At 35.9% G+C, this 26,218-nt stretch overlaps 2 protein-coding genes across 2 annotated transcripts; one reads left to right on the top strand and one right to left on the bottom strand.

Moving 5' to 3' along the window:
* Positions 1–1,197: 1,197 nt before the first annotated feature.
* On the bottom strand, positions 1,198–22,702 carry slc29a3 (solute carrier family 29 member 3). The gene is made up of 7 exons (XM_051917698.1): positions 22,531–22,702; positions 20,727–20,856; positions 18,767–19,169; positions 13,924–14,006; positions 11,989–12,215; positions 9,001–9,163; positions 1,198–2,292 (listed from the first exon to the last, which is right to left on the bottom strand). The coding sequence occupies exons 3-7, from the start codon at positions 19,094–19,096 to the stop codon at positions 1,668–1,670; spliced, it is 1,428 nt and encodes a 475-aa protein (XP_051773658.1). The 5' UTR covers positions 19,097–19,169; positions 20,727–20,856; positions 22,531–22,702; the 3' UTR covers positions 1,198–1,667.
* Positions 22,703–23,210: 508 nt separating this feature from the next.
* Positions 23,211–25,988, top strand: c1d (C1D nuclear receptor corepressor). Its single transcript, XM_051917709.1, has 5 exons — positions 23,211–23,317; positions 23,850–24,001; positions 24,098–24,164; positions 24,248–24,303; positions 25,446–25,988. Exons 2-5 carry the CDS (start codon positions 23,864–23,866, stop codon positions 25,623–25,625), a joined length of 441 nt encoding a protein of 146 aa, XP_051773669.1. The 5' UTR covers positions 23,211–23,317; positions 23,850–23,863; the 3' UTR covers positions 25,626–25,988.
* Positions 25,989–26,218: the final 230 nt, after the last annotated feature.

The following is a 26,218-nucleotide window of genomic DNA, read 5'->3' as shown; positions in this document are numbered from 1 at the left end:
GCTGTTTATGAAGGACAGCTGTCATAAGAGATATATTGGAAGAAGAGACATGTTTGATAACTTGTTTGTGTGTAAACAGTGAAAGAGAGTTATGAGAGATAACTGTTTATATAAAAAAAAACTGTGAAAAGCGATATATTGGAGGAAGAGACATGTTAGATAACTTGTTTGTGTGTAAACAAGTGAAAAGATGTTAGCTGTTTATGAAATACAGCTGTCATAAGTGATATCTGTTTATAAAAGAAAAATTATAACAGAGAAAGCTTGTTGGAAATTATGTGAATTAAGTGATATCTGTTTATAAAAGAAAAATTATAACAGAGATAGCTTGTTGGAAATGATGTGTAAGAAAAACAGAAGAAATTTTGTATATGAAAGAATGTAGAAAAAAGAAAAACCCCAACAACAGATGTTTGTATTAAAGAATGAAAGACAACTGGTATTTTAACGCCTTTATTAAAGCATATATTAATTACTTATTAAAGAAGACAACTGTTATTGTAAAAGTACTTTAATAAGAATGTAGTTTATAAAGAAAAGAGACGAAACACAATTGTTGTAAAGCTTTATTAAGAATATGTTTATAAAGGAAGACACTACAACTGTTGTTTTAAGATTTTAAGAAAGCATGCTAGTAGAACAGTACAGACATAACATGTATTAGTAAGAAAGGCAATCATTACCGTTGAAGGATGTCTTGATCAGAAGCGCAGGACGCAGCAGAGGAGAAGAGTCCGAGAACAAAGAGACAAGGCCTCTATATATAGACAGATGAGGGGAATTCCAAAGATGACCTCAAGAGGTCAGATAGTCTATAAAAGGCTGGAACGAGAAGAGAACAGGAGGGGCTGCTTCGCACCTGAGGATGCTTCTCCGACACCAGAACCAACGCTGATGATGCCTACATCGCTGATATTGCCTTGACTGAAGAACTTTTTAATACTTATACTTTATTTAATTACTTGTATAGAATGTTTGTAGAATATATGTAATGCTAGAAATACTAATGTAATAAATAAATGAACTTATAACTTTATAACTAAACGCGGCCTCATGTGGCATTAATTTAAGTCGTTGAGCCTGAACAGACCACGGAGAAGTCTTCTGTCTGATTGTAAGTATTTTAAAATGCTTATAATTGAGATCAGATTTGACTTGCTTACCTAACCTGAGAATAATAAAAATAAGGTAAAGGTGCTTGTTCATAAAACAATATATATATTTGAATTGAACATTAAACATGAATTTCCACAGTAAAAAGAACATTTTAAACATGACCAAAACCCTTAAAAAAAACCCACTAAAACCCTTCCAGTTTATATCCATGTATTATGTCAGGAAAAATATACAATATATTTTTATACAAATGTTTTATTATAAAATTTCAAAATGGACTCCAAACATGACCACAAATTTTCTATTAAAAAATGACTATAGAATTCAACTTAAAATGCTTTTAAAATGAATTTTGATAATAAAAACATTTTAATATCAAAAGATTAAAACCAATAAAAAAACATATCCATGTCATTGAGACCATTAAAATGCATAAAGACTGTAACAGAAAAAAAGAAAAGAAAACCATTTTTTATAAATGGCATAAGACTTTGTGAGTGCTGTAGTGTAAACAATCAGTCCTGTGGCAACACTTTAAAAGTCATTGGCACTCATATGCCATGAACGAGCGCTACAGAGAAGGCTGAACCCACAGCTAGCCCAAGCGTGAGGAAGAAGGACATGACGACACCCGCAGGTTCAGCCAGCTCCCGTGGCACGACTTTCGGCCCGTAGATCATGGGCAGAGTGCCCAGGTACCCGTTAGAAATCCCCAGCAGACAGATGAAGACCACGGGGAAGAGGTCATGTGCAAAGAATACATTGTGCAGGTGATAACGCGGCTGATAGTTGCAGAACATGAACAGAGGAACTAAGACGGTTCTGGAGATGACCAGAAATGGCAGTACGCGGCTGGTCGGACCCGGCACCTGCAACCAGGCGGTGACCTGCCGGCCACAGAAGTCTGCAACATTGTACAGTAAAAAACTAGTCAGTGGTACAAAGTATGTGGTAGCCAAAGGGCTTCCAGAGTCTTTATTCATTGACTGGATTCCCGAGGAGACGGCAGGGAAAATCATGATGGAGATGAAAAACACGTAGAAGACGCAGGTGCCCAGCACCCATGTCTTCTTCAGGATGGGTTTGAGGGGCGGGATGGATACAGCTGACGAGTCTGAGCTGCTGTTGGGGCTGTTAGACTCACTAAAGGGTACAGCATCCAGTTCCATGTAGTATCTGAAAGAGAGATAAATTAACAACTGGTATTATGGTCAATGAAAATGAAAAAAGAAAAGAAAATTAAAACGGCAATTTGTACAGACAATGACTGATGAATAAGTTTTCCATTTCTGCATTGAAATAGTGTTGTGGGGCTTAGATATTTTGAAGAATATGGGTCACCAAACAGTTTATGGACCCCATTGACTTCCATATTATGGAAAAAAATTACTATGGAAGTCAAAGGAGTCCATCAACTGTTGGTTACTGACATTCCTCAAAATATCTTTTGTGTTCAGCTGAAGAAAGAAATTTATACAGGTTTGGAAAAACTTGAGGGTGATTAAATGATGAAATAAGAAAAATTTTTGTTGAACTATCCCTTAAATACAGGGTGTAAACAGGGCCTACATTCACTTTGTTGTACTGTTTACCCCTCTCAACAGCTAGGACCTGTAGCTCTAATCTGCGGAGCCCCAAAGGCATCATAACATCTCCAAATTATCCTGTCCAGTACGAGAATAACGCACACTGCGTGTGGGTCATAACAGCGGTGGATCCAGAGAAGGTACATCTGTAATTTAAATCTAAATTGAAACCCAAAGCTGACTCCCAGTCATACGAGTATACAATTTTATGGTCCATTTTTAATCTGCCAAAACAAAACATGATATGCTTTTGAATAGCCTCCAAGACATAATTGAATGGGACCTTGCATAAATGTCAAAAATAATCTTAAAGATAATTTGTGAGGACATTTGCATTGCAGTCCACAGTGTTTGCATAAACTGTCAACCTCTTGCCCTGGTTGTCTCTCGCTATTACTGCGTCTCCAGAATTGATTAGGTTCAGCCACACATCTTCAGCTCTATGGCAAGAGTGACGGTTAATACAATCCAGCATGACCTCAACACACACCGCGAGAGTGACTCATGCTTTTGTTACTAAATCAAGACCAAATGAAGACAGTCAAAATAACATATTAGAGTAAACAGGAGCTCCCCATGTGTTGCATCTTTCCATGGCAGATTTTAATGTTAGAAATGTTTGTGTACAGTATGTGTGACCTAATTGAGTTTCCTTGCAGATCCTGAAATTACTCTAAAATGATGTAACATTAATTAATGTAACATTATATTACATATATTAGCTTTGTGTCTAGGACTGGATAATACTTTGCGTTTCCCTTTTTGGATTATTCTCGTTGTTATCAATGTGTTTAAAACTTTTTTTTGTCCTTTGTTTGAAAAGTCAGTGTGGTGTAACCAAACACATAGGAAGCCTTTTTTGTGTTGTTGTGACAATTTAAAAAAAAAAAAAAAAAAAAAAAAAAAACATAAAACAGTAAATTATATTGAGCAGAAAACCACTGTAGACCCTCATGGTTGTGCGTGAAGGTCACTATGTGTTTAAGAATTATACTGATTAAAAGAAATACTGATATAATATCTGATAATGATGCTTGACGTTTTATGTCATGGAAATGTTATTAATTCAGGTTGTCAAATGGTGAATCCCCAAAGAAAATTCAAGATTTTAAAAATAATACATCTATGTAAAAATATGTTTAAAACTCTGTTTGCAAAAATAATGATTATGATGTGTACACTTATGCAAGAAAATGGTTTACTACTTTGTGGTTACTCTTATTTTTGGGTGAGAAACACTCACTGTGATTCGTACCCTCACAGCAGGGTCCCGGGACACAAAGAGAAAGGGTAAATTAACACAACAAAAGCAGACGTTCACCTCCCTCAGGGGAGCTTCTACAAAGACAGTACAGTGTCTTTGCATCACAGTTGTATCAAATCACATCAACAGGCCATTAACAGCTAAACATCCCATAGGTGTGCGAACAGGTCTGTGAGGAGGAACAAAGAATGTTAATGTTATTATTCATACCTGTTAACCCTGTCAAGGCATGTTTTCCAAGTGTGTGGAAAATAGTTTATTCTTTTATTCTTTTAGCAGAAATAAATGTATTCCAAAGCTCCAAAAATATAAGAATTTAATAATAGACTCTCACACAAATTATTATATTTTTGGAGCTTTGGTGTGCCAACATTATAAATTATTTTTCTGGTCTAATAATTTTCTTGGTGGAGCACCCAATTTGAGCAGTTTGCCAGTGAGGTGTGTGCTGTTGTTTTGTTAAGGTTTTATTCTTTTCCAAATTATTCCAGTAATGGGAATGGACCACAAAAATTGTTTTTTGTCTATTGTTTTGTCTATTTTTGTCTGCATTTGTTTGATCAAAAATACGATATTGTCATATATAATTACAATTCAAAACAACTGGTTTTCTATTTGAATATATATATTCTTGACAAAGCTGAATTTTCAGCACCATTACTCCAGTCTTCAGTGTCACATGATCCTTCAGAAATCTTTATAATATACTGATTTGCTACTCAAGAAACATTTCTTATTATTATCATTGTTTAAAACAGTTTTGCTGCTTATTTATTTTTGTGAAAACAATGATACATTTTTTCAGGATTCTTTAATGAATATAAAGTTCAAAACAGCATTTATATGAAATAGAAATCTTTTGTAAAATAATAATAAAAAGTCTTTACTGTTGCTTTTAATAAATTTAATAAATATTAATTTCTTAAAAAAAAAAAAAAAAAAAAAAAGCAAATTCTATGTTCCATGAAAATAATGCTATGAAAGAATAGAAAATATTAAAAGGGGGTATCACACAGTGTTTCTGCCAATCTCATGTTAATCTTGAGTACCTGTAGAGTAGTATTGCATCCTTCATATCCTCGAAAAGTCTTTAGTTTTATCAGTTAGTTTTATCGGTACGCTGTACCAAGTCTTTCCGAAAAAAGCCGAGCTCCTGGAGGCGTGCCTGCCGTGGGTAGAGCTACCCTGCGTCTTAATCAGCTCCCTAGCTCCCTAGGTCATGAATCAGTATATCGTGAAAATGAATGTGGCCAACTCCCTGATCAGTGCCCTGACTAGGGAGCTGATTGAGACGCACCCCTAAAGAGTCACGAGCGCGCGCAACTTTTGCGTAGAGATCATCTGCAAGCTACGACATCATTAAAGTCCCCGTGAACCGGAAGTTGCAAACGACTTTTCTTCAGTGTTGTGACGTATTTCCAAGTGAAACGGAATATTGAATAGAGGGCAGGGGTTTATTTTAGCGCTCCTCCTCTCCATCTCTCGCTCATAGCAGACTAACGGTCGGAGGGGAGTGGTTTAAGTGTTTTCAACCCAAGCCGTCAAACTGATATCATTAGAGAGGGGGCACCGTTGCAGAGGGGAGGAGCATTTTCAGATTTTGATTAAATATTACGAAGCCAAACAATTTTTTTGTGTGGATTGACTTGCACGGATAAATTGTTCACCACAAAACTAGCAATTTGAGCCAACAAAATAAATAAGGTCAATTTTGATTTTATGTGTACTTTAAATAAATAAAAAGGAAAGAAAAACATTCGTGTTGTTTATATTTTATGCACTTGCGCGCCGATTGCCAACAAAACACAGACATCTGATGCAGTTTTACCGCGCCGAACTGGGACTTGTTTACAAAACATTCATCACCAAAATTCCGGGATCAAACAAACATACGTGTGCAACTCTGTTGCTGCCCTGGAAAAATAAACTGCATCCACTGTTCCCTTAACGCTGGGATCTTTGGGAAGTTGAAAAAGGTAATCTTTCCCTCACAACCAAAAACACACTCCTTTGGTGACATTCACCACGTCTCAATCAGCTCCCTAGCTCCCTAGGTTGTGAAACAGTATATCGTGAAAATGAATGTGGCCGACTCCCTGATCAGTGCCCTGACTACTGAACTAGGGAGCTGATTGAGACGCACCCACTGTTGAAAAATCTCTCGGCTTCCGTATCCTGGACGAAGTGCGTTGATGGGCGTGCTCTTGCTCTTGCCCTGGGTGGTGTGTGTGTGCACGCTTATCAGGGAGAAATGCCTATACAAGGAATTCCACCCTTTATTACGTGATAAAGGGCCATACTCAAAAAAAAAAAAAAAAAATCTGCGAGACATGTCCACAACCGGACATTGGCACAGAAATACTCCAACTCGTGTTTTGAAACTTTGGCCATGTTTAGCATGAGAATGCAGCTCTTTAACAGTGTAAATAAGTCAGAATGCATGAAATAGCATTAGATATAAATACTGTTCGGTTTCTCGCACAAACCGATCATTTCGTGTCTTAGGACATCAATGTGTCGTCACGAGCCGCAGGGTTTAATTTGGATTTGTTTGTGCATGTTTTTTTGACTCTTATAGATGGAGTTCCCATTGACAAGCATTATACGACTGACAGACTGCAACGGTTGGAGTTAAAAATCATCATTTGTGTTCTACTGAAGAAACAAAGTCACCTACATCTTGGATGCCCTGGGGGTAAGCAGATAAACATCAAATTTTCATTTGAGTGAACTATCCCTTTAAATGTTTTTCTTGAAAATAAGGATTTATAAGCAATGATTTAGAAAAAAAAAACATAAATCAGAAGCTCATCATTATTTAAATCATTTCTTTTGATTTAAACAAGTAATAATTATGTAAATAGTAATAATAATGATTTTAGGCCAGTAGCTTTGACATCCTGTGTAATGAAAAGTTTTGAGAAGTATGTGTTGTCCATTTTAAAGACAGAAGTTAACTCTTTACTTGACCCATTACAATTCGCAACAGGCAGGATTGTAGTACAGAAGATGCTGTTAACACTGTCACTTATTTTATTACTAAACATCTGGAAAATCCAAGAGCCTATGCACGGCTGTTATTTGTTGATTTTAGTTAGGCTTTTAATACAATTAAGCCCCACCTTTTAATTCAGAAACTGAAGTTGTTTAATGTAAATACTTTTTTAATTAGGTGGTATTTTTCATTTTTCATCGGACTCAACAGGTTAGAGTCAATCACACTTTATCTGAGCTGAAAAGTATTAGCACAGTTGTCCCACAGGGATGTGTTAGTTCTCCTATCCTTTTTACATTGTATACCAACGAGTGTTCAAGTTGTGATTATAATAATTTTATAGTAAGATTTTCAGATGACTCAGCGATACTTAGTCTTCTGTATGAGAATACTGATTTGTCAGTTTACTTTGCAGAGGTATCAAGGTTTGTAGAGTGGTGTGATTTAAATCATCTCATTTAAATACAAAAAAGACTGAGGAGATGATTTTGGACCCTAGATCAATAGGTGATCACTCACCAGTGTTTATCCATGAAACATTAATTAAGCAAGTGTGTTCTTACAAGTATCTTGGTATCTATATGGATAATACACTTAGTTGGGGGATTCATGTGGATACAGTTTGTTCTCGTGCGCAGCAAAGATTGTATTTTTTGCGTAGACTAAGGCTTTATGGAGTGGATCAGAAAATCATGTGGTTGTCTTATGAAGCAGTTATACAGAGCATAATCAGATATGGCATTACGGTATGGTTTGGTAACCTTACAATTCAATTCAAATCTAAGCTCCACTGGGAGAAAGGACCATTTGTCCCTTGAGTCATTGTATGAACAGTCTGTTCTTAAAGAAGCACATAAAATCTTAGCTGATCCATTGCATGTACTGCATACTGAGTATGAATTGTTACCTTCCGGAAGAAGGTACAGAGTTCCAATGTGTAGGTATAATCGGTTTAAGAAGTCTTTTATACCTATTTCAATTAAAATGTGAAATGGTGAATGAATGTAATTTAATTTACTATCTTTTTTTAATTTTTTTTATTTAATGATTTTAATGATTTTGTCAATGTAAACACCTTGAGTCCAACACAAATTTCCCCTTTGGGGATAATAAAGTGTATTTCATTTCATTTAAATGATTTATATGATGCAATTATATGTGATATAATTGCATCATATAAATGCAGAATTCTAGTGCCACTTAATGGTAACTCTGAGTACTGCATTTACACCAACAGTTGTAGTCCAAAAATTCTATCATTTACTCACCCTTATATTATTCTAAAATCTTTATAGCTTTCTTGGAACAAAGGAAATATTTATCAGAATCTCCAAGATCTTTTTCATACAATGAAAGTGAATAATTGAATCTGAATGAGATTCGAGAGCTGTTCTTCAAACAGTTCCATCATATGGTTTCAGAAGATTTGGAAAATAATACACAGGTCATATGTACATTAATTATACTTTCATGGTTCTTTTATTACATTTTTGGGGCTTGATAGAGTCTCTCTCCTTTCAGTGATATTGTATGGAAGAGTAATTCTGCTAAGCTTCTCCTTTTGCATCTGACAGATTTGATAATCAGCAGACGGCGGTGTTTGATAGATGTAGAATTTTGAAAAATCCCTAAGCCAAGTGTATAATAATAGTACACACTGGAACATCAGCAACTGCTGATCTCTACATCACAACTGTGTCATGAAACTGTGGTTTGACCCCAGACCACTGACGAAACTCATGGATTCACTATCAGCAGCACAGTTCCTCTTTCTGCTCGCTCTCAATAGTGTCTCTCAACAAAGAACACTGTGAATATCATGTGGTGAGGTTTTACGGGAGACACTCACGAGACATATGAAAGAAAACTATGCTCCTTTTGTATTTGTGGGGTCAAATGTTTAGTGTAGTGAAATGTTCATAATGGTTATCAAGTGCTGGGTGGTATGTCGGTATATACAGTGCAATGATAGAAATGTGTCAGCTGGTCTGTTCATACCTGAAATGGGTTTGTGCTACATGTTAAGGAGACTCGCTCACCTGGAGTAAGGCAGTATGGGCAGCAGCAGGTACATGATGATACAGATAACAGTGAAGACGTCAGCTGTGATGAAGTACACCAGCGCGCTGTCGGTCACATCACTTGAGGCAGCCAGATCTACTATTGACGCCACTGCACTCAAAGTGCCGCCCATGGCCTGACCTGGAGTCAAAAGATGCAAGCTTAAACCTGGTTTGTACTCGCCATTTGAACATTTGTGGATTGCTACACGCATTTGTGGATTTCTAGCATCAAGATGCACACAAATTCACAAATATAAATATAGGTAGATTCCACACACCATCTACTTAAGCCAATCAGATAACAGCCACATTGCACTGACCAATCATAGCATGTTCTCGCTCCAACCAATCATGTTTTGCTTTACAATCATGGTGGGAACAGAGTCAGTTTAACTCGCTGGAAACAATTTAGCATTTTAGCACTTCCGGTTCCATCGTCCTGAAGTCAGTGGGTTTTTTTTAATAGGTTTTTGGTTAAATATTTGTAATAAGGTCTGTGGTGAACACAAGCTCACCACAGACCCTATTCTTTCACATTTTATTCTGATATAAAATACATCAGTAATACCCTCTTGTTACCCTCATTTACTTGTCTTGCTAACAAATATCTAAATGGAACTACAGAGGTTGTCAGAGACATTAAACGGAGTCCGCTTGTGTGTTTACAATCCTGCAATTGCAAACTATTATAACTCAAACTTTCAAGGAAAATGTTTTAAACAAAGACTGAAAGAGTTGTCGGAAGCTGTCAATGAAGTCATGTGACCGTGGTGAAGTTCATTTATAGCCTATGTTTAGCTTTTGACTTCTACTGATTGTATTTACCCTTCAAAATTCATAAAAGTTGTGTTAATTTGTGAAGATTATCACAATGAACAAAATGTGTGAGAATCATAAGCTTTTGTTAGTCACAGACCTTGTTTTCTGCAATAATCCAAAAGCAAATGGAAAAATCCTAATGGGTTTTTATTGAGGGAATGAGGATGATTCGAACTTCCAGGCTGGCCTACAAAACTGCGTCATCACTGTGACTCTATAACTGTGACCACGAAAAAAATGATGTTGCTACCTATAGATGTTGTTACCTTGACAAAATGATCTTGGGCCACCCATGACATATTCATTCCCATGAGTTAATATGTTGTGGCCACAACAAAACTAATCAAACAGAACACAGTAATAGTGAGTTTGGTTAAGTAAAACATGATTAGTTGGAGCGAGAGCGTGCTACAATTGGTCAGCACAATGTGGCTGTTATCTGATTAGCTTAAGTGGGTTAAGATAGTGGGTGGAGTCTACCTATTTGTAGCTTTGTCTGCATCTTGATGCTAGAAATGTTTCAAAATTCACAAATGTGAGTAGCGATTCACAAATGTACAGGACGTGATCCACAAAAGAATGACGGGCAAAGTTATGTTTGTGACATGGAAACATATTTGTGGATACTTTCTTATTTGCAAATCTCATTTTATTTATTTGTGAATTTAATTTATTTGTAAAACTCCTGTATATATTTGTGGATCTAATTGTTTGTGAATTTGTTTAATATTTGTGAATCTCTTCACATTATTTATTTGTGGCTCAAAATCTATTTATCTGGAAATATGCAACAAATCTAATCCCATACATTTTTGACATAAACACAAAAACTACATTGAAGTTTGAACTACTTCTTCTTGCTGCTACTTTCAGTTTCTTTAGAGAATTTTGTATCCAAACTTCCCCCTATTTCAGAAAACCGTACAATGGCAAGCACATCAACAATAAGGCTGTGTGTCCACCAATTTTTGTCGGCAGTTCTTTTTTTCCAGTTGAGATGCAGTGTTTGTTATGAAACGGAATATCCATGGAAGTGTTACTAGTATCTGATTTTGCAGATAGTTTGTTTCTGAATACAAAAATGTTGACACAATGTTAAGTACTTGCTCTGACCCTTGTTTTAATAGATTTTGTTCCGTAGTTGTACTTCTTGTTGTTGTCTCTTGTCATTGTGCAAGCAGGATGGTAAAAAAAGCCAAGCGTGCAGCACTGAGTGCCTAGTCAAGCTGCTGACTCTTTAAAGGGTTAGTTCACTCAAAAATTCTGTCAATAATTACTCACCCTCATGTCATTCCAAACCCATAAGACTTTCATTCATCTTAGGAACACAAATTAAGATATTTTTGATGAACTCTGAGAGCTTTCTGTCCCTCCATTGACAACTACACAACTACCACTTTGATGCTTTAAAAAGTTCATAAAGAGATCATAAAACTAATCCATATGAATTGAGTGGTTTTGTCCAAATTTTCTGAAGACACTTGATCACTTTATATGATTAATTAGGCTTTTACTCACATATAAACATTGATCAGTGAACATAAGCAGAAGCTCAACCGAACCTGCTTGACGCACAAGAACGTTTGCTTCTCTTGCGGAAGCTCAAACGTGCTGCGTAACATGAGAATGAACCTCACTGGCTATTGTACGTCCAACAAACATGCTTGAGTTTCCGTTTACCACAACTGATGTGTGAGTTGATGAATGTTTATGTGTAAATGAGAGCCTAAATTCAATCTGTTCATCATATCAAGTGATTGAGTCTCTTCAGAAAATTTGGACTAAATTGCTGAATTCATAAGGATTAGTTTCACGATCTCTTTATGAACTTTTTGAATTGTCAAAGTGGTAGTTGCATAGCTGTCAATGAAGGGACAGAAATCGCTCAGATTTCATCAAAAAGATCTTCATTTGTGTTCCGAAGATGAACGAAAGTCTTACAGGTTTGGGACGACATGAGGGTGAGTAAATTATGACATTATTTTCATTTTTGGGTGAACTAAGCCTTTAAATATGTGGCGTTCCCATAGAAAACAATTGAAAAAATACATTAACCGTAGGAAAAAACGCTTTGGATACACCGCCCAAATAAGTGGAAAGGCTAGCAAACTCAGGAGGATGAACAGTCAGGAAGTTGAGTGGTACCTGATATGATAGCTTGTGATATCCTCATGGGAAAATGGCCACTGACACCGAACACACTGCCAGAGAAGATGTTGGACGCCCCACTGACCAATGCCACACTGGCCAGTGTACCCCCAAAAAACTGCATCCTACAGCCAGACATGTCCACTTTCACCAGCACTGTGGTCACCACAAACACAACCAAGATCACCAGGAGAGAGAACAATATCCTGACCCGAGAGGAGAACCTGAAAAAAAAAAAAAAAAAACCACATTCACAGTCACAGAGAGAACTAGGTTGTTGTGGGGGGTTGCCAGAGTGATGCTTGGGTGGTTAGTTGTTCTGGGTGGATTTTAGAATATTACTACACGGTTGCTAGAGTGTTCTGGCTTTTTTTCCCATTGCACTGGTTAGTGGTTTCTATGGGCTAGGGCCTTGCTATGTGGTTGCTACGTTGTTCTGAGTAGTAGTTTTTAGAACATTGCTATGTGGTAGCTAGAGCGTTCTGTGTGGTTACTATAGTGTTGGTATGTGGTTGCTAGGACATTATTGTGCAGTTGCTATATTGTGCAGCTGGTTCTGAGTGTTTTTTAGCACGTTCTAGGGTTTCCTGTGTGGTTGATAGGCAGTTACTTACTGGCTTAATTTAAAATAGCCCAATCTCAAATTGGCTTGTTGGTGGCTTGAATGCTATAACATGTTAGCAATGTGCTAAAACATGCTAACAATGGGCTAGCTTGCTAGAAATGTGTTAAATATGGTAGCAACATGCTATCACAGCAACATGCTAACAAGCTAACAACCTTCAATGACATGCTAGAACATGCCAAGCATACTAGTAACACTTAGCTACATCTATCTATATACTTCAAGCTTTTAAAACTACTTCAAACTTTCTGACCAGGATTTCTCAAGTTAAGAGAGCCCAATCTCTGATATTTTGTATCCTGATATGGTTCGGTCCTTTTTAGTCTAGGATCATGATGTTGGCTTGAGAAAGCCAACTGGCTTGTTACTACATACTAAAACATCCTAGCAATGTGCTAAAACATGCTAAAAATGTGTTTAATATGGTAGCAACATCCCAAATTACAGCAAAATACAAAATAAACTTACTAAAACATCATAGTAACATGTTAAAATATGCTTGCTAGCAATATGCTAACAACCCTCAAATACATGAGGCTGATAGTATATTCAAAGATCGGTATATTCACTCCTACTTGCCATTTTTTTTCTAACAGCAATTTTTTTGCAGTGTAGGCTAGTTGACATGCTGCTTATGATCTGTCAGTACTTTGCAGAAAGTCAGGGAATGTTCTAAAGCCAATTTAGGCCTTGTTTACAGGGCTACATCAATGCAGAGGGTCAACATTCATTTTTATTTATTTTTTTGGTCATCAGGTTAGTATGATCCAATTGCTCATCCCAATTCAGTTAGTCTTCAAGCAAAACAGCAATGTGTTTTATCAGGCAGGATGTTTGTCCCGTATTTGCTGGCCACATATATCTCATTTGCAAATTGTTGTGACTATTTAAAATTAGAGCCCAATGTTCACAAAAAAAAAAAAAAAAAAAAAAAGGGAATCCTGGAGATGAACATGTAATGTCGGAAAACAGACACAGTGAATCTTTATTCTTTGAGACTACAGGAATTGGCAACGGTTACAAAGATACCACAGTTCACTTGAACAGGACACTGTGTGTGTTAACTGATTCAATTTAAGCTGAACCAGAGATGCTTTGTTTGTGCTGCATAAGAAGTTGCAAACTTTTGCGCCTGTTAGAAAACATTTTGTTTTTTTATGGGAAGACAAACTAATGCTACTTTTCAACTACTGTAGAATCTGAAATGCAAATCTCAAAGTCCGTCCAGGGATTTAAAGGCATTTGAAATCATAAATCACACGCTCTGGGTGGATAATACAGAAAGTGTGCAGATGTGTTTGTTTTACCTGTTGACCAGGAGGTAGTTAAGGATGAGACACAGCACCGAGGGAATTGTGGAAGCGATGGAGATGTAACTCTCAAAGTAATCCTGGACACAAGACAAAAAAACAACAAAAAAAACATTACTAAACTCAGGTCACTCAAAATCAATACATGTATCACAATCAGTGGTGTATGTAAATAACACTTATTTTATTATGCAAGAATAATGAGAGCGCAGACTGATAAAAGAGGAAACTAGCACAGCTACATAGGGCAATGGCTACTTGGGACAACAGTCAATTACACAGTTAGCTTGAGATCATTATACAAATAGAATAGACATATTCCAGAAAGTATTCAGCATTAAATTCATATCAAGTTGTGGCAGACCAACAGGCTGTTGTGGCTGATTAATTGCCTGCTATTTCACATTATTTAGCATGAGATCATTATAATAGTGATTCTGTGTTTATATGTCCAGTGTCACATTTGTAAATGTATAATTTACATTTCCAAATATTTTTGAGAAATCCTGTGTACAATAACGGTTAATTTCAGCAATTTTATCTGTTTCATTCGCAATCATTAATTGTATCATTAAATTGTGTATCATTAAATCATTTAATTGTATCATTTATTGACATTTATTTAAACACCCAGGTCTCTAGATGTCAGTCACTGAAAAACCCACTCTTTACAAATTACAGACAGAAAAATACAGTGAGTAAAAACCAATGGTTCACAGGTAAGAAGCCATAAGCAGTGCTTGATGTCTAATGCACATTTTTGTTGTTTATAACCCTATGCCTTAAGCCGGGATAGTTCACCTAAAAATGAAAATTCTGTCAACATTTACAAAATATATTTTGAAGAACTTTGGTAACCAAACAGCTTTGTTTGTCACTGACTTCCATTGTATGAACAAAAACACTGGTGTACATAGGTGTTTATGAAATGATAAGAGGGTAAGAAAATGATGACCTAATTTTTATTTTTGGGTGAACTTTCCTTTTGAGGTCTCCTTTGAAAATATCTTAAATGCTATAATAGAGCACAATTTAGTGATGAATCTTAAGAATAAGTCATTTGGAAAGAAAATGTCCTTAACTGTCATGAAAGTAATGTCATAATGTAAAAATGGTTCCAAAATAAGGACATGCTTTCATAATATTCACCCTTAAATGGGCTATATGTAAGAATTTCCATGTATTAATCACTTTTACTGTATATTGCTGAAGCATGAACAGCTTGTAACGAAACTTAAAAAAAAAAAAAAAGAGAGAGAGATCTCTCCCAACTTTCTAGGTTGCCTACGAAAGCCTCAAGACTGATTTTTATATCAAGAACTTGAGACGTTTTTGCTGGGAAAATCAAAAGGATGTGACGTTTATGAACCTCTCTTCCGTACTAAATGCTTATACAATGTTCAGGATAATGCCGAAAGTGCCATTCTCTACTGTAATGTCAATGTGTCGTGCAAAGATTAATTCAAACTATAGTCTCACATAGCCAGATAGTCTATAGTCTCAAATATACTTTATAATCAAACCATCATAACTGTGTAATTTTAATTACCTCATCTGTCGACATGATGCCAGTCAATTGCAGAGCTGGTGCAAACATATCTACATCACTATGATCAGATGCTTTCTTAAAGGGTTACTTCACCCAAAAATAAAAATTCTGTCATCATTTACTCACCCTCAGGTTGTTCCAAACCTGTATGAATTTCTTTGTTCTGTTGAACCCAAAGGAAGATATTTTGAAGAATGTAGGAAACTGAACAGATCTGGGGCACTATTGACTTCCATAGTATTTTTTTTTCTACTATGGAAATCAATGGTGCCCCAAAGCAGCCTGGTTACAAACTTTCTTCAAAATATCCTCCTTTGGGTTCAACAAAACAAAGAAATTTATACAGGTTTGGAACAACTTGAGGGTGAGTAAATGATGACAGAATTTTTATTTTTGGGTAAACTAACCCTTTAACTGCTGCTTTCTCACCGCTGTCATTTTTGTGTGTTTATTTTGTTATTGAGAGGAAAGAGCACAGCACATATTTACATATTCATCTAAACGTCACTCTCAGCAGCATAGACAGCATCGGGATGTTCGTTAACAGTATATCACTGCATAGGTATTTCCAACTTCTTTTACTTCTAAGCAAAGAACAAAAAAGAACGTGAGTATATCGGGCCTTGAATCACGTTCAGTCTCTTGTGTGTTACGTGTGTACGAATGCGAGCACGAGCAATAAGTTGCTGGCTGCAGTTCTTTTAACAGCCACCGGTAATAACAAGGGTTTCTGAATTCTGCATATAGACCCTTTAAAGCTAAGCAATAAATCTGTCAGTCATCCATTGTGATGCATCTTACACCTCTTTGAGAAATATTCCACATGCTCAAAAAGGCAAAGCTCACATGCTCTTGAAGACTAGAACATACAAACACAAGTGGAAGAGTCTCATAAAATGACACGCTTTCATTTTCACCATTTCCTGCGCTGTCAGATAAAACTAGTGTTTGAGCAGAAGTGAGAGTGACAAACAGAAAAAAGACCATCAAATCATTACTTATGAACTCGCAACTTATAGGTCTAATCTCTTTAGAAAAAATGACCAGATTTCTGTTGATGGCAACTTAACTAAGAATTCTTAATTTAACTTAAAAATGAATGATCCAAATACTAGAATTCATTCATCGAAACCTGTTTTTTCTTGGTTTTTCTTCCTGTTTAAAATCATGTGATCTGCTTTTGCCACCCCAGCAACTATGAGGGAAATACAAACATAAAAGCTAAGACACTTCAGTATCCCAGGACGCACCTCACTCAGCCTGCTAATTCAATACATTTAGAAACAAACATGAAAATGCAGCCAGTGGGCGTAATCAGATCAACTGCAGTCTAGAAGGAATGACAACAGTAGACTAAGGAACTTTTCATACAGAATGCCTCTGTGCGCAAGACGCTGCAAAAGACGAGAGCACAATGGTCAAACACATCCGTCTAGCACATGTTTACATAAAAAAAAAAACATAGGAAAAGTAGTGCGGTGGAATGGAAAAACGTGTTTCTAAAGAGGACATATTCTACCCATTATTACTTTTTTTTACCTTCAGTGACCCTAGAAGAAAAAAAAAAGAGGCCCTGTGATTCTGCATATGAAAAGAACGTCAGCTCTGTCAAATATCACAAGACCTTGAGAATGCTGGGGTGAGCAGGAACATGTTGTGATTGCCTTTAAATAACTCTTCAGTGTGGTAGCAAGTATGTGAAAAACACTTACTTGGTCATCTGACATGCTTTAGCAACATCTGACACATGGCTGTGCAATGTACTGTATATACTGTGTATAACCTATTGTTACAATTTAAAAGAACGGTTTTCTATTTGAATGCATTTTAAAATGCAATTTATTCCTGTGATGCAAAGCTGAATTTTCAGCATCATTACTCCAGTCTTCAGTGTCACATGATCCTTCAGAAATCTTTCTAATATGCTGATTTGCTGCTTAAGAAACATTTCTTATTATTATCAATGATGAAAACAGCTGTGCTGCTTAACATTTTTGTGAAAATGGTGAAACATTTTTTAGGATTCTTTGACGAATAAAAAGTTTAATGAACAGCATTTATTTGAATTTATTAATTGGATTAAAACATTTATTAAATAGAATTATTTTGTAACATTGTAAATGTCTTCACTGTCACTTTTGATCAATTTATTGCGACCTTGATGAATAAAAGTATTAATTTCTCTCTCTTAGAGTGTATGGCCCGGTTTCAGAGACAGGGCTTAGATTAAGCCAGGATTAGGTCTTAGTTCAAATAGGGTATTTAAGTAGCTTTTATAAACATTCACTAGAAAGAAAACATTACTGGTGTGCATATTGAGACAAAACAATGACACTGACATATTTTAAGATACGTCAGTACAAGTTACTTTCAGTTAAAGGAACACTCCACTTTTTTTGAAAATAGGATCATTTTCCAACTCCCCTAGAGGGAAACAGTTGAGTTTTACAGTTTTCGAATCCATTCAGCCGATCTCCGGGTTTGGCGGTACCACTTTTAGCATAGCTTAGCATAGTTCATTGAATCTGATTAGACCGTTAGCATCTCCTTAAAAAATGACCAAAGAGTTTCGATATTTTTCCTATTTAAAACTTGACACTTCTGTAGTTACATCGTGTACTAAGACCGACGGAAAATGAAAAGGTGCCATGGGTGCAGCAGGCGCAATGATATTACGCAGCGCCCGTGGTGACCCCCTGCTTGCACAGGGAGCGTGCCTTGCAACCATGGAGACATTTGTGAGAGACGCTGCGTAATATCATTGTGCCTGCTGCACCCATGGTACGGCAGCAAAGTTCCTTGATTATTACACCGGAATGAGAGTATTTTCGCAACTTTTCATTTTCCGTCGGTCTTAGTACACAATGTAACTACAGAAGAGTCAAGTTTTAAATAGGAAAAATATCGAAACTCTTTGGTCATTTTTGAGCGAGATGCTAACGGTCTAATCAGATTCAATGAACTATGCTAAGCTATGCTAAAAGTGGTACCGCCAGACCCGGAGATCGGCTAAATGGATTCGAAAACGGTAAAACTCAACTGTTTAACTCTAGGCGAGTTGGACAATGAGCCTATTTTCAAAAAAAGTGGAGTGTTCCTTTAAAACAGCTCAAACATGCATTTTAGTCTGGGACTAGCTTAAGCCTTGTCTGTGAAACTGGGGGTAAATGTATGAATTTTGGTACTTCAAGAAGATTGGTTTATAATTCACATTATATTGCGATATACAATTATAAGTGGTAAAACATACACTTTTCTGGCAAAAGATTTATGATTGGTTAACACACTTACGATGAGGTCATTGTGAGGTTCCTCCTGACTAGCAGGGCTGGAGTTGTTACTGAGCTTGTACAGCCAGTACTGTTTGGCTGTGATAAAGACATTCCAGGGCAGCAGAGAGCCGATGCCCATCAGGAAGAAGATGATGTACACTAGATTGTAGGAGTCTTCCGGACAGCGACGGGCCGCCAGGGGCCCCGCTGGCTGCTGTCGGGACAGCAACGGGGAACTGTCATCCCCCGCCGCCTCACCCTCTGAATGCTCTTCGTCAGACATGGAGGAAATGGCAGTGGGAATGTAGGAGGAGTTTGTGCTGGCCTGAAGAGACGGCTTATCATCCATTCTCAAAGAGAGGGGATGGAGGGAGGGAAATCCAAAGGATAGTATATGTGAGGCTGGCCAGGATAAACTAATGCTGGAGGAGAGAGAAAAAGAGGAGAATACAATACAATGAAGGGTTAGTTCACACAAAATTGAAAATTCTGTCATTAATTACTCATCCTCATGTTGATCCTAACCCGTAAGACTTTCGTTCATCTTCGGAGCTCAAATTATTATTATTTTTTTTATAAAATCTGAGAGCTGAGATAACCAATGAGGTTCATTCATGAGCTTCCGGAAGAGGTTTGTTCTTGTGCGTCAAGCAGGTTCAGTTGAGCTTCTGTTTATGTTCGCTGATCAAATGTTTATATGTGAATAAAAGCCTAAATTAAATCTGTTCATCATATAAAACAATCGAGTCTCTTCAGAAAATTTGGACTAAACCGCTCAATTCATATGAATTAGTTTTACAATCTCTTTATGAACTTTTTAAAGCGTCAAAGTGTTAGTTGTGTAGCTGTCAATGGAGGGACAGAAAGTGCTCAGATTTCATCAAAAAGATGATTGAAGGTCTTATGGGTTTGGAACAACATGAGGGTGAGTAATTAATGACAGAATTTTCATTTTTGGGTGAACTAACCTGACAAAAACTGTCAGGAATATAACTATATGGACATATTTCAGCCCAAAATCACAAAAATAATAAATAATAATAAATAATATTTTGCTTATACATTTCCATTTAATCGTTTAGCAGATTCTTTTGTCCAAAACAACTTACAAATGAGAAAAACAATAGAAGCAGTTTAACCAACAAAACAGCAACAACATTTAAGTAAAGACAAAGTCCCAATTAGTCTAGCACAGTTCACTTAGCAAGGTTTATTTATTAATTTTTTTATAGAAAACAGATTTTAGGGTGAAATGTGACCGGATTGTTGAGAACCACTCATGGATTGTTGCAATATGGTTTCTAGGGTGTTCTGGGCAGTGGTTAGGCGCATAAAGAACCGTTGCTGCAACCATGGGAAGCTTTTTTTTTGCCTCAAGCATTTCAGAATGACTAAAACAACATTTGAGATGGTGTGCAAAGAGATTGGTACACTGGTTAGTCCAATTATCCAATCACATGAAGTTTTTTAATCAGTAATTTAATAGTAGTATAGTAATAGTAGTAATAAGTAATTTAATCAGTAAATGCGTTTACATTGTAGTTTATGAGCATGTCTTCATAAAAAAATATCCACCTCAATTGAGCACATTAGGGGTTTTTTTTGTTGTTGTTGTTGTTGTTGTTTTTATGCACACCTTGGCATTTCCATTCAGCGGTTTTAATGCAATATCACAAAATGTGCTGGTGCTTGATAAAGGTTATTCAGATCTCTAGACAGTCGGTTTCTCCCTCTTGAGATCTTTATGCCAGTTTATCATCCACCAGGCCAAAATTGTAAGTCTGATCAAAAAAAAAAAAAAAAGTAAAATAACTCATGATTTAAAAAGTAATAGCATGCCTCACCTTCACATGCCACATGATCATTCATGTCCATGTTTGCTTTAGCAATAAAGAGGAAGGAATTTCAAAAATATAGTAGCCACTTCAATAAAACACAGAACCCAAGAAAAACAAAGGAAGGAGTGTATCCAAACTTACTAGCCGTCAGCCCCTCTGCTGCTGTGAGATTACTGTCTGTCTGCTTTTAAAATCGGTCTGCCATTCTGGAGATGCTGGCCATCAGTTCACAATGAAGAAAGAAGCAAACACTCCGTCAGGACTCACAGCGCTGCAAGAGACAGACATGAGAAACCACCACCACCACATTACTCAAAGTACACCGAATTTCACACCGGTAGAAAACTGCATGTGAGTCAGTTACACAGAACAATCTGTCTCTATCCCAATCCTGTCTGATGCTTCACTCAAGGAATGCTGAAGTGGCTGCTGAAGCCTTACGTGCATCGTCACACTAATTACAACACACTCACATGCTCCTCCTGTACTCCATTCAATCACATGACACCAGACTGACATTTACCTAGGAGACTGCAAACATATACAACTGTGTTATTAACAAATACCTCTCTCTAATATACAGCTGATGTTATGATATCCTTATCAATGAATAGTGCACATTTTCTATTTTTTATTATAATTTTTTTTTTTAAATATTGTGAAACATATTCAATTTTGCCTTAATTTTTATTTGCTATCATTAAACTGCATTATATACAGTATATTGCCCATCGCTCACCCTCCCAGCTAACAGGGAACGTTCTCAGAACTTCAGCTGACGTTCTATCAAGGTTCTCTTAAAGTTATGAGCAAACATTCTTCCAGTAATGTTAATATAATATTCATTATTTATACATCATTCATGGGTTGTTGTTTTTTTTTTACATTTTAGTTGCACATTCGTTTAATGTTTTTAATGTTACCACTTGTTTCAGAATGTTCAGAGAACATTCAAAATTAACGTTCCCTTAATGTTTGCAAAATGATAAAATGGAATATTCCCTTAACGTTCACATAACCAAAAAAACTGGACGTTTGGTACATTGATGGTGTCCGATTTGATATATTCCATGGTACTAAATGATTACCATACACATGTTCTATGGAGTTCACATGTTACTCCAAAGAACACTTGACAATATAGACACCAAACAAAAAAAAAAATGTTATTGCTTGGAAGCTGCTCTTTCATTGAGTTCTAAAGGAGTTCTCAAAATGTTTCACTGAAAAAGCAACTTTGTCTCAGAGGTTTGTCCTTAAAGAAAAAGAAAAAGACACAAATGAGACAACTGTTGGGAGTAAGAGTATAAAAATATAAAATTAGTGTGAAGAGGAGCTCAGATAATTTGGTCGTGGTAGAATTTACAACAAAATGTCTCAGTTTGCTAGCTCACTCTCAGTGCTGTCTGAGAGAAACAAATGAGATATTAAAGAGGGTTAAAATGTAATTTTGTTCTTTCCTATAGGTGTTCCTAGGCAGCAACATTTCTGGTTATCGTGATCCCCAAAAATGTTGTGTCGGTAGTCAGTTGGGTTTCGAGACACAGCCCATATGTCATGCCAAACAGCGAAAGGAAGTGTGCTTCAATATGACATAAAAGACAGATTAGAGTGTTCAGCATTTTTAAAATATTTGGCCAAATGACATTTCAAACAAAAACTAGTATATAGCTAAGAAAAAAATGGATTCAGAGTCAGACGAATGATATACAAAGTTCAGCTAAAGTATTTGTACATAAGTACAGCTGTTATGGGAGACGAAACAGCTGTTTTGTAGGCTGTAAAAACAGTATTACCTACAACAGATAAAAGTCTCGTGTTTAACCAGTCTCGTGTTTATCGCAATAAGGTGACTGTATATGACATTCCTTCACATATGAATCAGTTCAAAGCTGCTAAATTGCAACAGCGCTTGTGAATTTTCACGTAGATGGATTTCACTCACCAATAGCTTGATTTTAGCTGAATTCATCTTTCTTGTACCTGATCTCCGCATATAGACAATTATTATTATAACACACTCTCAGTTATTCCAACATCGGAGAGTTCACAACACGACCCGTAGTGTACTATTCTATATCCACTCGATGAACATGAATAATACGACTTCAAATTAAAAGCTTCACGGCAAGTTAAAAGTCATGTAAGCAAAAAAAAAAAAAAAAAAAAAAGAGCGAGAGAGAGAGAGAGAGAGAGAGAGAGAGAGAGAGAGAGAGAGAGAGAGAGAGAGAAATAATGATAATTAATTCTTTGTGCTCGAACTTCTTTTGCAGGTAATGAAAATTTGCAGTCAGCAGAGGATGTTATACAGAAAAGTTCAACAGCTAGAATCTTTTATTTAAACACACAAAATGAAATTTAAAGTTAAACTAATTTTTCTTACAACCTGAAACATGACAAAAGTCCACTAATGTAAGGTAAGTTAATAAAATACTATGCTAGCACAGCTTTTTCACCATTTTATGCAAGGAATCTGAAAAGGATGAGTGATAAAAAATATTTTACAGTAATAAATACTATTTGTGCTGTGTTATTTATTAGTGTAATAACTTAGTGTGTTAGTGTAAAACACTAAATAAAATTAAATGTTTTAGATTTCGCACATAATGGGCTTGATTGTAAAATTAATCTTGCGTGGCTTTTATTTTGAAATCCGTGGGAATTGAACGTCACTTATTTTTCCTGTTTTCACCGGAGGTGCCGCGTCGTGTGTGTGATTATTATTATTACAGGTAAGGGATTTTTTCAAATAACATAAACGTACTTTTGTGTAAATATGATTTATATCAAGTGTTTAATGAGCTGTCTCAGAGTGCGTCGCATTGATCTTTTTAGCCCAGAACAGCAAGTGTTCCGTTACAACACTTAGTCACCAACACACGTGGATAAAGCTGGACATCTCCATACTATCTCTCACATTAAATCTGTACACTTGTTATAATCTTATAATATAACATAATATAACAGCATTAACATTAATCAGGTGTCCACAACTGTGTATTTAAGCATCTCTCGTCATGCATGTTCCTGTAGTCAAATATCAATGAATTAAAAACGTCCAGGCCTGAAAAGTCAAGCTAATTTAAGCTTAAAATATAATGTAGACGTCTACATTTTTAGGTATGCTTAGTTCTGAAATATTCCCATTAAATGTATTTTAAAAATAAACGAACTAACGACTTTTTTCAGGTCATTCAGTGGTCAAAGTTTGTAGGAACCCTTTTGTAAATATATAATATTTTGAATATATCATTATGTTTTCAGTCAGTTTGCAGACAATGGCTGATGATGGTCCAGCAGAGGATTATCCCACCGAAATCGAGGAAAACCTCAATGATTTTGACTCCTCTGTCAGCTCTGTCCAGAATATGGTCCAAACACTTGTGTCTGTATCCAGAAGTGACCATCTGCTTAAAGTATGTGGAAACAAATGCACAAATCAATAGTTATATGAACTTGTCACATATGAATGGCTTAATAGAATGTTTTGATCTTTTTGTATCTCATTCAAGCTGGATCCTCTTGATCAAGCTAAACTGGATCTGATGTCTGCATATGCCCTCAACTCAATGTTCTGGAGTAAGATTTTACACCTTTGTGTTTTACTTGCCAACTGTAATGTAATTTAACCGGTTATGACAAGATTTAACTTTCCTTCTTAGTGTATCTGGTGACACAAGGAGTCAATCCGAAAGACCATGCGATCAAACAGGAATTGGTAAGAATAGATTGTCATTTTACTTCAAATGTTAAAGTTAAAAATCAGTAGCATTTGTGACATTGTGGATTATCACAGTAAATAATTCTGAATTGCCTCTAGTCTCATTGTCAAGTCGAATTTTAAATTTTAATAGTTAAACAAATAAAATACATTAAAAAAAAAAAAAATGTAAAATTAAAAAATTAAATAACCCATTAAAGACATTTCTCCTTTTATTAGGACCTTTTTGGAACCCTATTGAAACTAAGAGTGATAAACTGACATTGTAAGGGCATGTCTGTAACCACATTAAAAACAAACAAACATTTTTCTTTTCTGTGATGATCAACATTATACCATAAATTCAAAGTCCATAGCACATAACTTAAATTTAAACTGGAACGGTATTGGGGCATACATTAACAGGATTTCTGCGGGTCTTCAAATGGTCTTAAAAAGTCTTAATTCACCCTTACACAAATTAAGGCCTTAAAAAGATCAGAGCAGAAAGTCTTAAATTCATAAAATCATGGCATTAAATGTTGCATGCATTGCAAAAAATATATATATAAAATCTTCCTCAGTATTTTTGTCCTGTTTTCCAATACAAATATCTAAACATCTTTAAATCAAGATACATTTACAATAGATGCAAATGTAAAATTAAGTCTTGGAAAACTGAACAAAATTAAGTGCGTTTATACTTAAAACAAGAACAAATATCTGTCAATATGTTATGAAAACTTCTCTGCCCCACTGGCAGATATTTGTTCTTGTTTTAATAATGAAGTCACTTCATTTTGATCAATTTCACAGAAAGCAAGACTTCATTTTTTTGTCATTTTGTATCTCCAGTAAATGTATCTTGATTTAAGAATCTTTAGACAGTTGCACTGGAAAACTAGACATTTACATTTAGAGAAACTATTGACATTGTTGTCTCTTTAGTTTATTCCTTACATCTTTCTTTACTTGGTCTTTAAAAAGTATTCAATTTACCTTCGTAAAGCCTGCAGAAACCCTCATTAAATCTGTGAACAGAAATCCAGTATGTGAAAGTAGAATTCTGTGTAAAATCACTACTTGTCTTTATGAATGATGGTTTAATATATGTACTGACTAATTGAGAAAGGAAACTAACATCCCCCTCCACCTCACAGGAGAGAATCAGGGCATATATGAACAAAATTAAAGAGATCACGGACAAAAGAAAAGCTTCACGTCTGGACAAAGGTGCGGCATCACGGTTTGTTCGGAATGCACTGTGGGATGCTGAGGACAAGAAAAGAAAGGACACAACTGAGCATTCCCGCAAAGGAAAACACACAAGGTTTTCTTGATTGACTGGTGAAACACATTGAAGTTTCTCAACAAATATTTAGCAGACTTTGAGATCAAGCGCAACAAATTTCTCAACGCACTGAGGACTTGCTTAAGAAGTGTACCATTTACCCTGTGACTGTTCATGATGCTGTGTTGTTCATGGTGTACATGTGTTGAGTAGGATCATTATTTTCAAAATGGCTTGTTTAAAACTAAAAATGAAACCCCATGCAAGTTACCTTTTTTTTTTTTTTTAATTTCTTTTATTATTTTATTCTTTAATGTAGTCTTGAGTTTGTTTTATATCTGGGGTTACATAATCTGAAATGTGTGATGTGGACCATCCATAATACCAGTCCCATTAAAACATCTAAATCCTCTTTGTATTGTTAATTCATTTGGAAGTATTGTTGTCGTATGATTCAATAGTTTTTTTTTTTTTTTTTTTCTGTTTTTTTTTTTCTGTTTTTGTATCTAGATTAAATATGTTTCTGGAAATTATGAATCCTTTATGTAGTGGTTGGAGAACAGAAGCATTTCGAAACTTTGAATCAATTGAACCAACAGCTTTGCAAAATGATTCACTGTTTCGAACGCTCTAAACGGCACA

The sequence above is a fragment of the Ctenopharyngodon idella genome, chromosome 13 (genome assembly GCF_019924925.1).
Source record: "Ctenopharyngodon idella isolate HZGC_01 chromosome 13, HZGC01, whole genome shotgun sequence".
NCBI classification, from domain to species: domain Eukaryota; kingdom Metazoa; phylum Chordata; class Actinopteri; order Cypriniformes; family Xenocyprididae; genus Ctenopharyngodon; species Ctenopharyngodon idella.
The sequence above is the reverse complement of the archived record's forward strand: the minus strand, read 5'-3'. Positions and strand labels throughout refer to the sequence as shown.

Coding starts and splice junctions, on each gene's coding strand:
- slc29a3 (XM_051917698.1), bottom strand. CDS start 19,096: ATGGATGATAAGCCGTCTCTTCAGGCCAGCACAAACTCCTCCTACATT. Junction 14,007..18,766: donor AACCTCACAATGACCTCATC/GTAAGTGTGTTA, acceptor TCTTGTGTCCAG/GATTACTTTGAGAGTTACAT. Junction 2,293..9,000: donor CCCATACTGCCTTACTCCAG/GTGAGCGAGTCT, acceptor TCTCTCTTTCAG/ATACTACATGGAACTGGATG.
- c1d (XM_051917709.1), top strand. CDS start 23,864: ATGGCTGATGATGGTCCAGCAGAGGATTATCCCACCGAAATCGAGGAA. Junction 24,002..24,097: donor GAAGTGACCATCTGCTTAAA/GTATGTGGAAAC, acceptor ATCTCATTCAAG/CTGGATCCTCTTGATCAAGC. Junction 24,304..25,445: donor ATGCGATCAAACAGGAATTG/GTAAGAATAGAT, acceptor TCCACCTCACAG/GAGAGAATCAGGGCATATAT.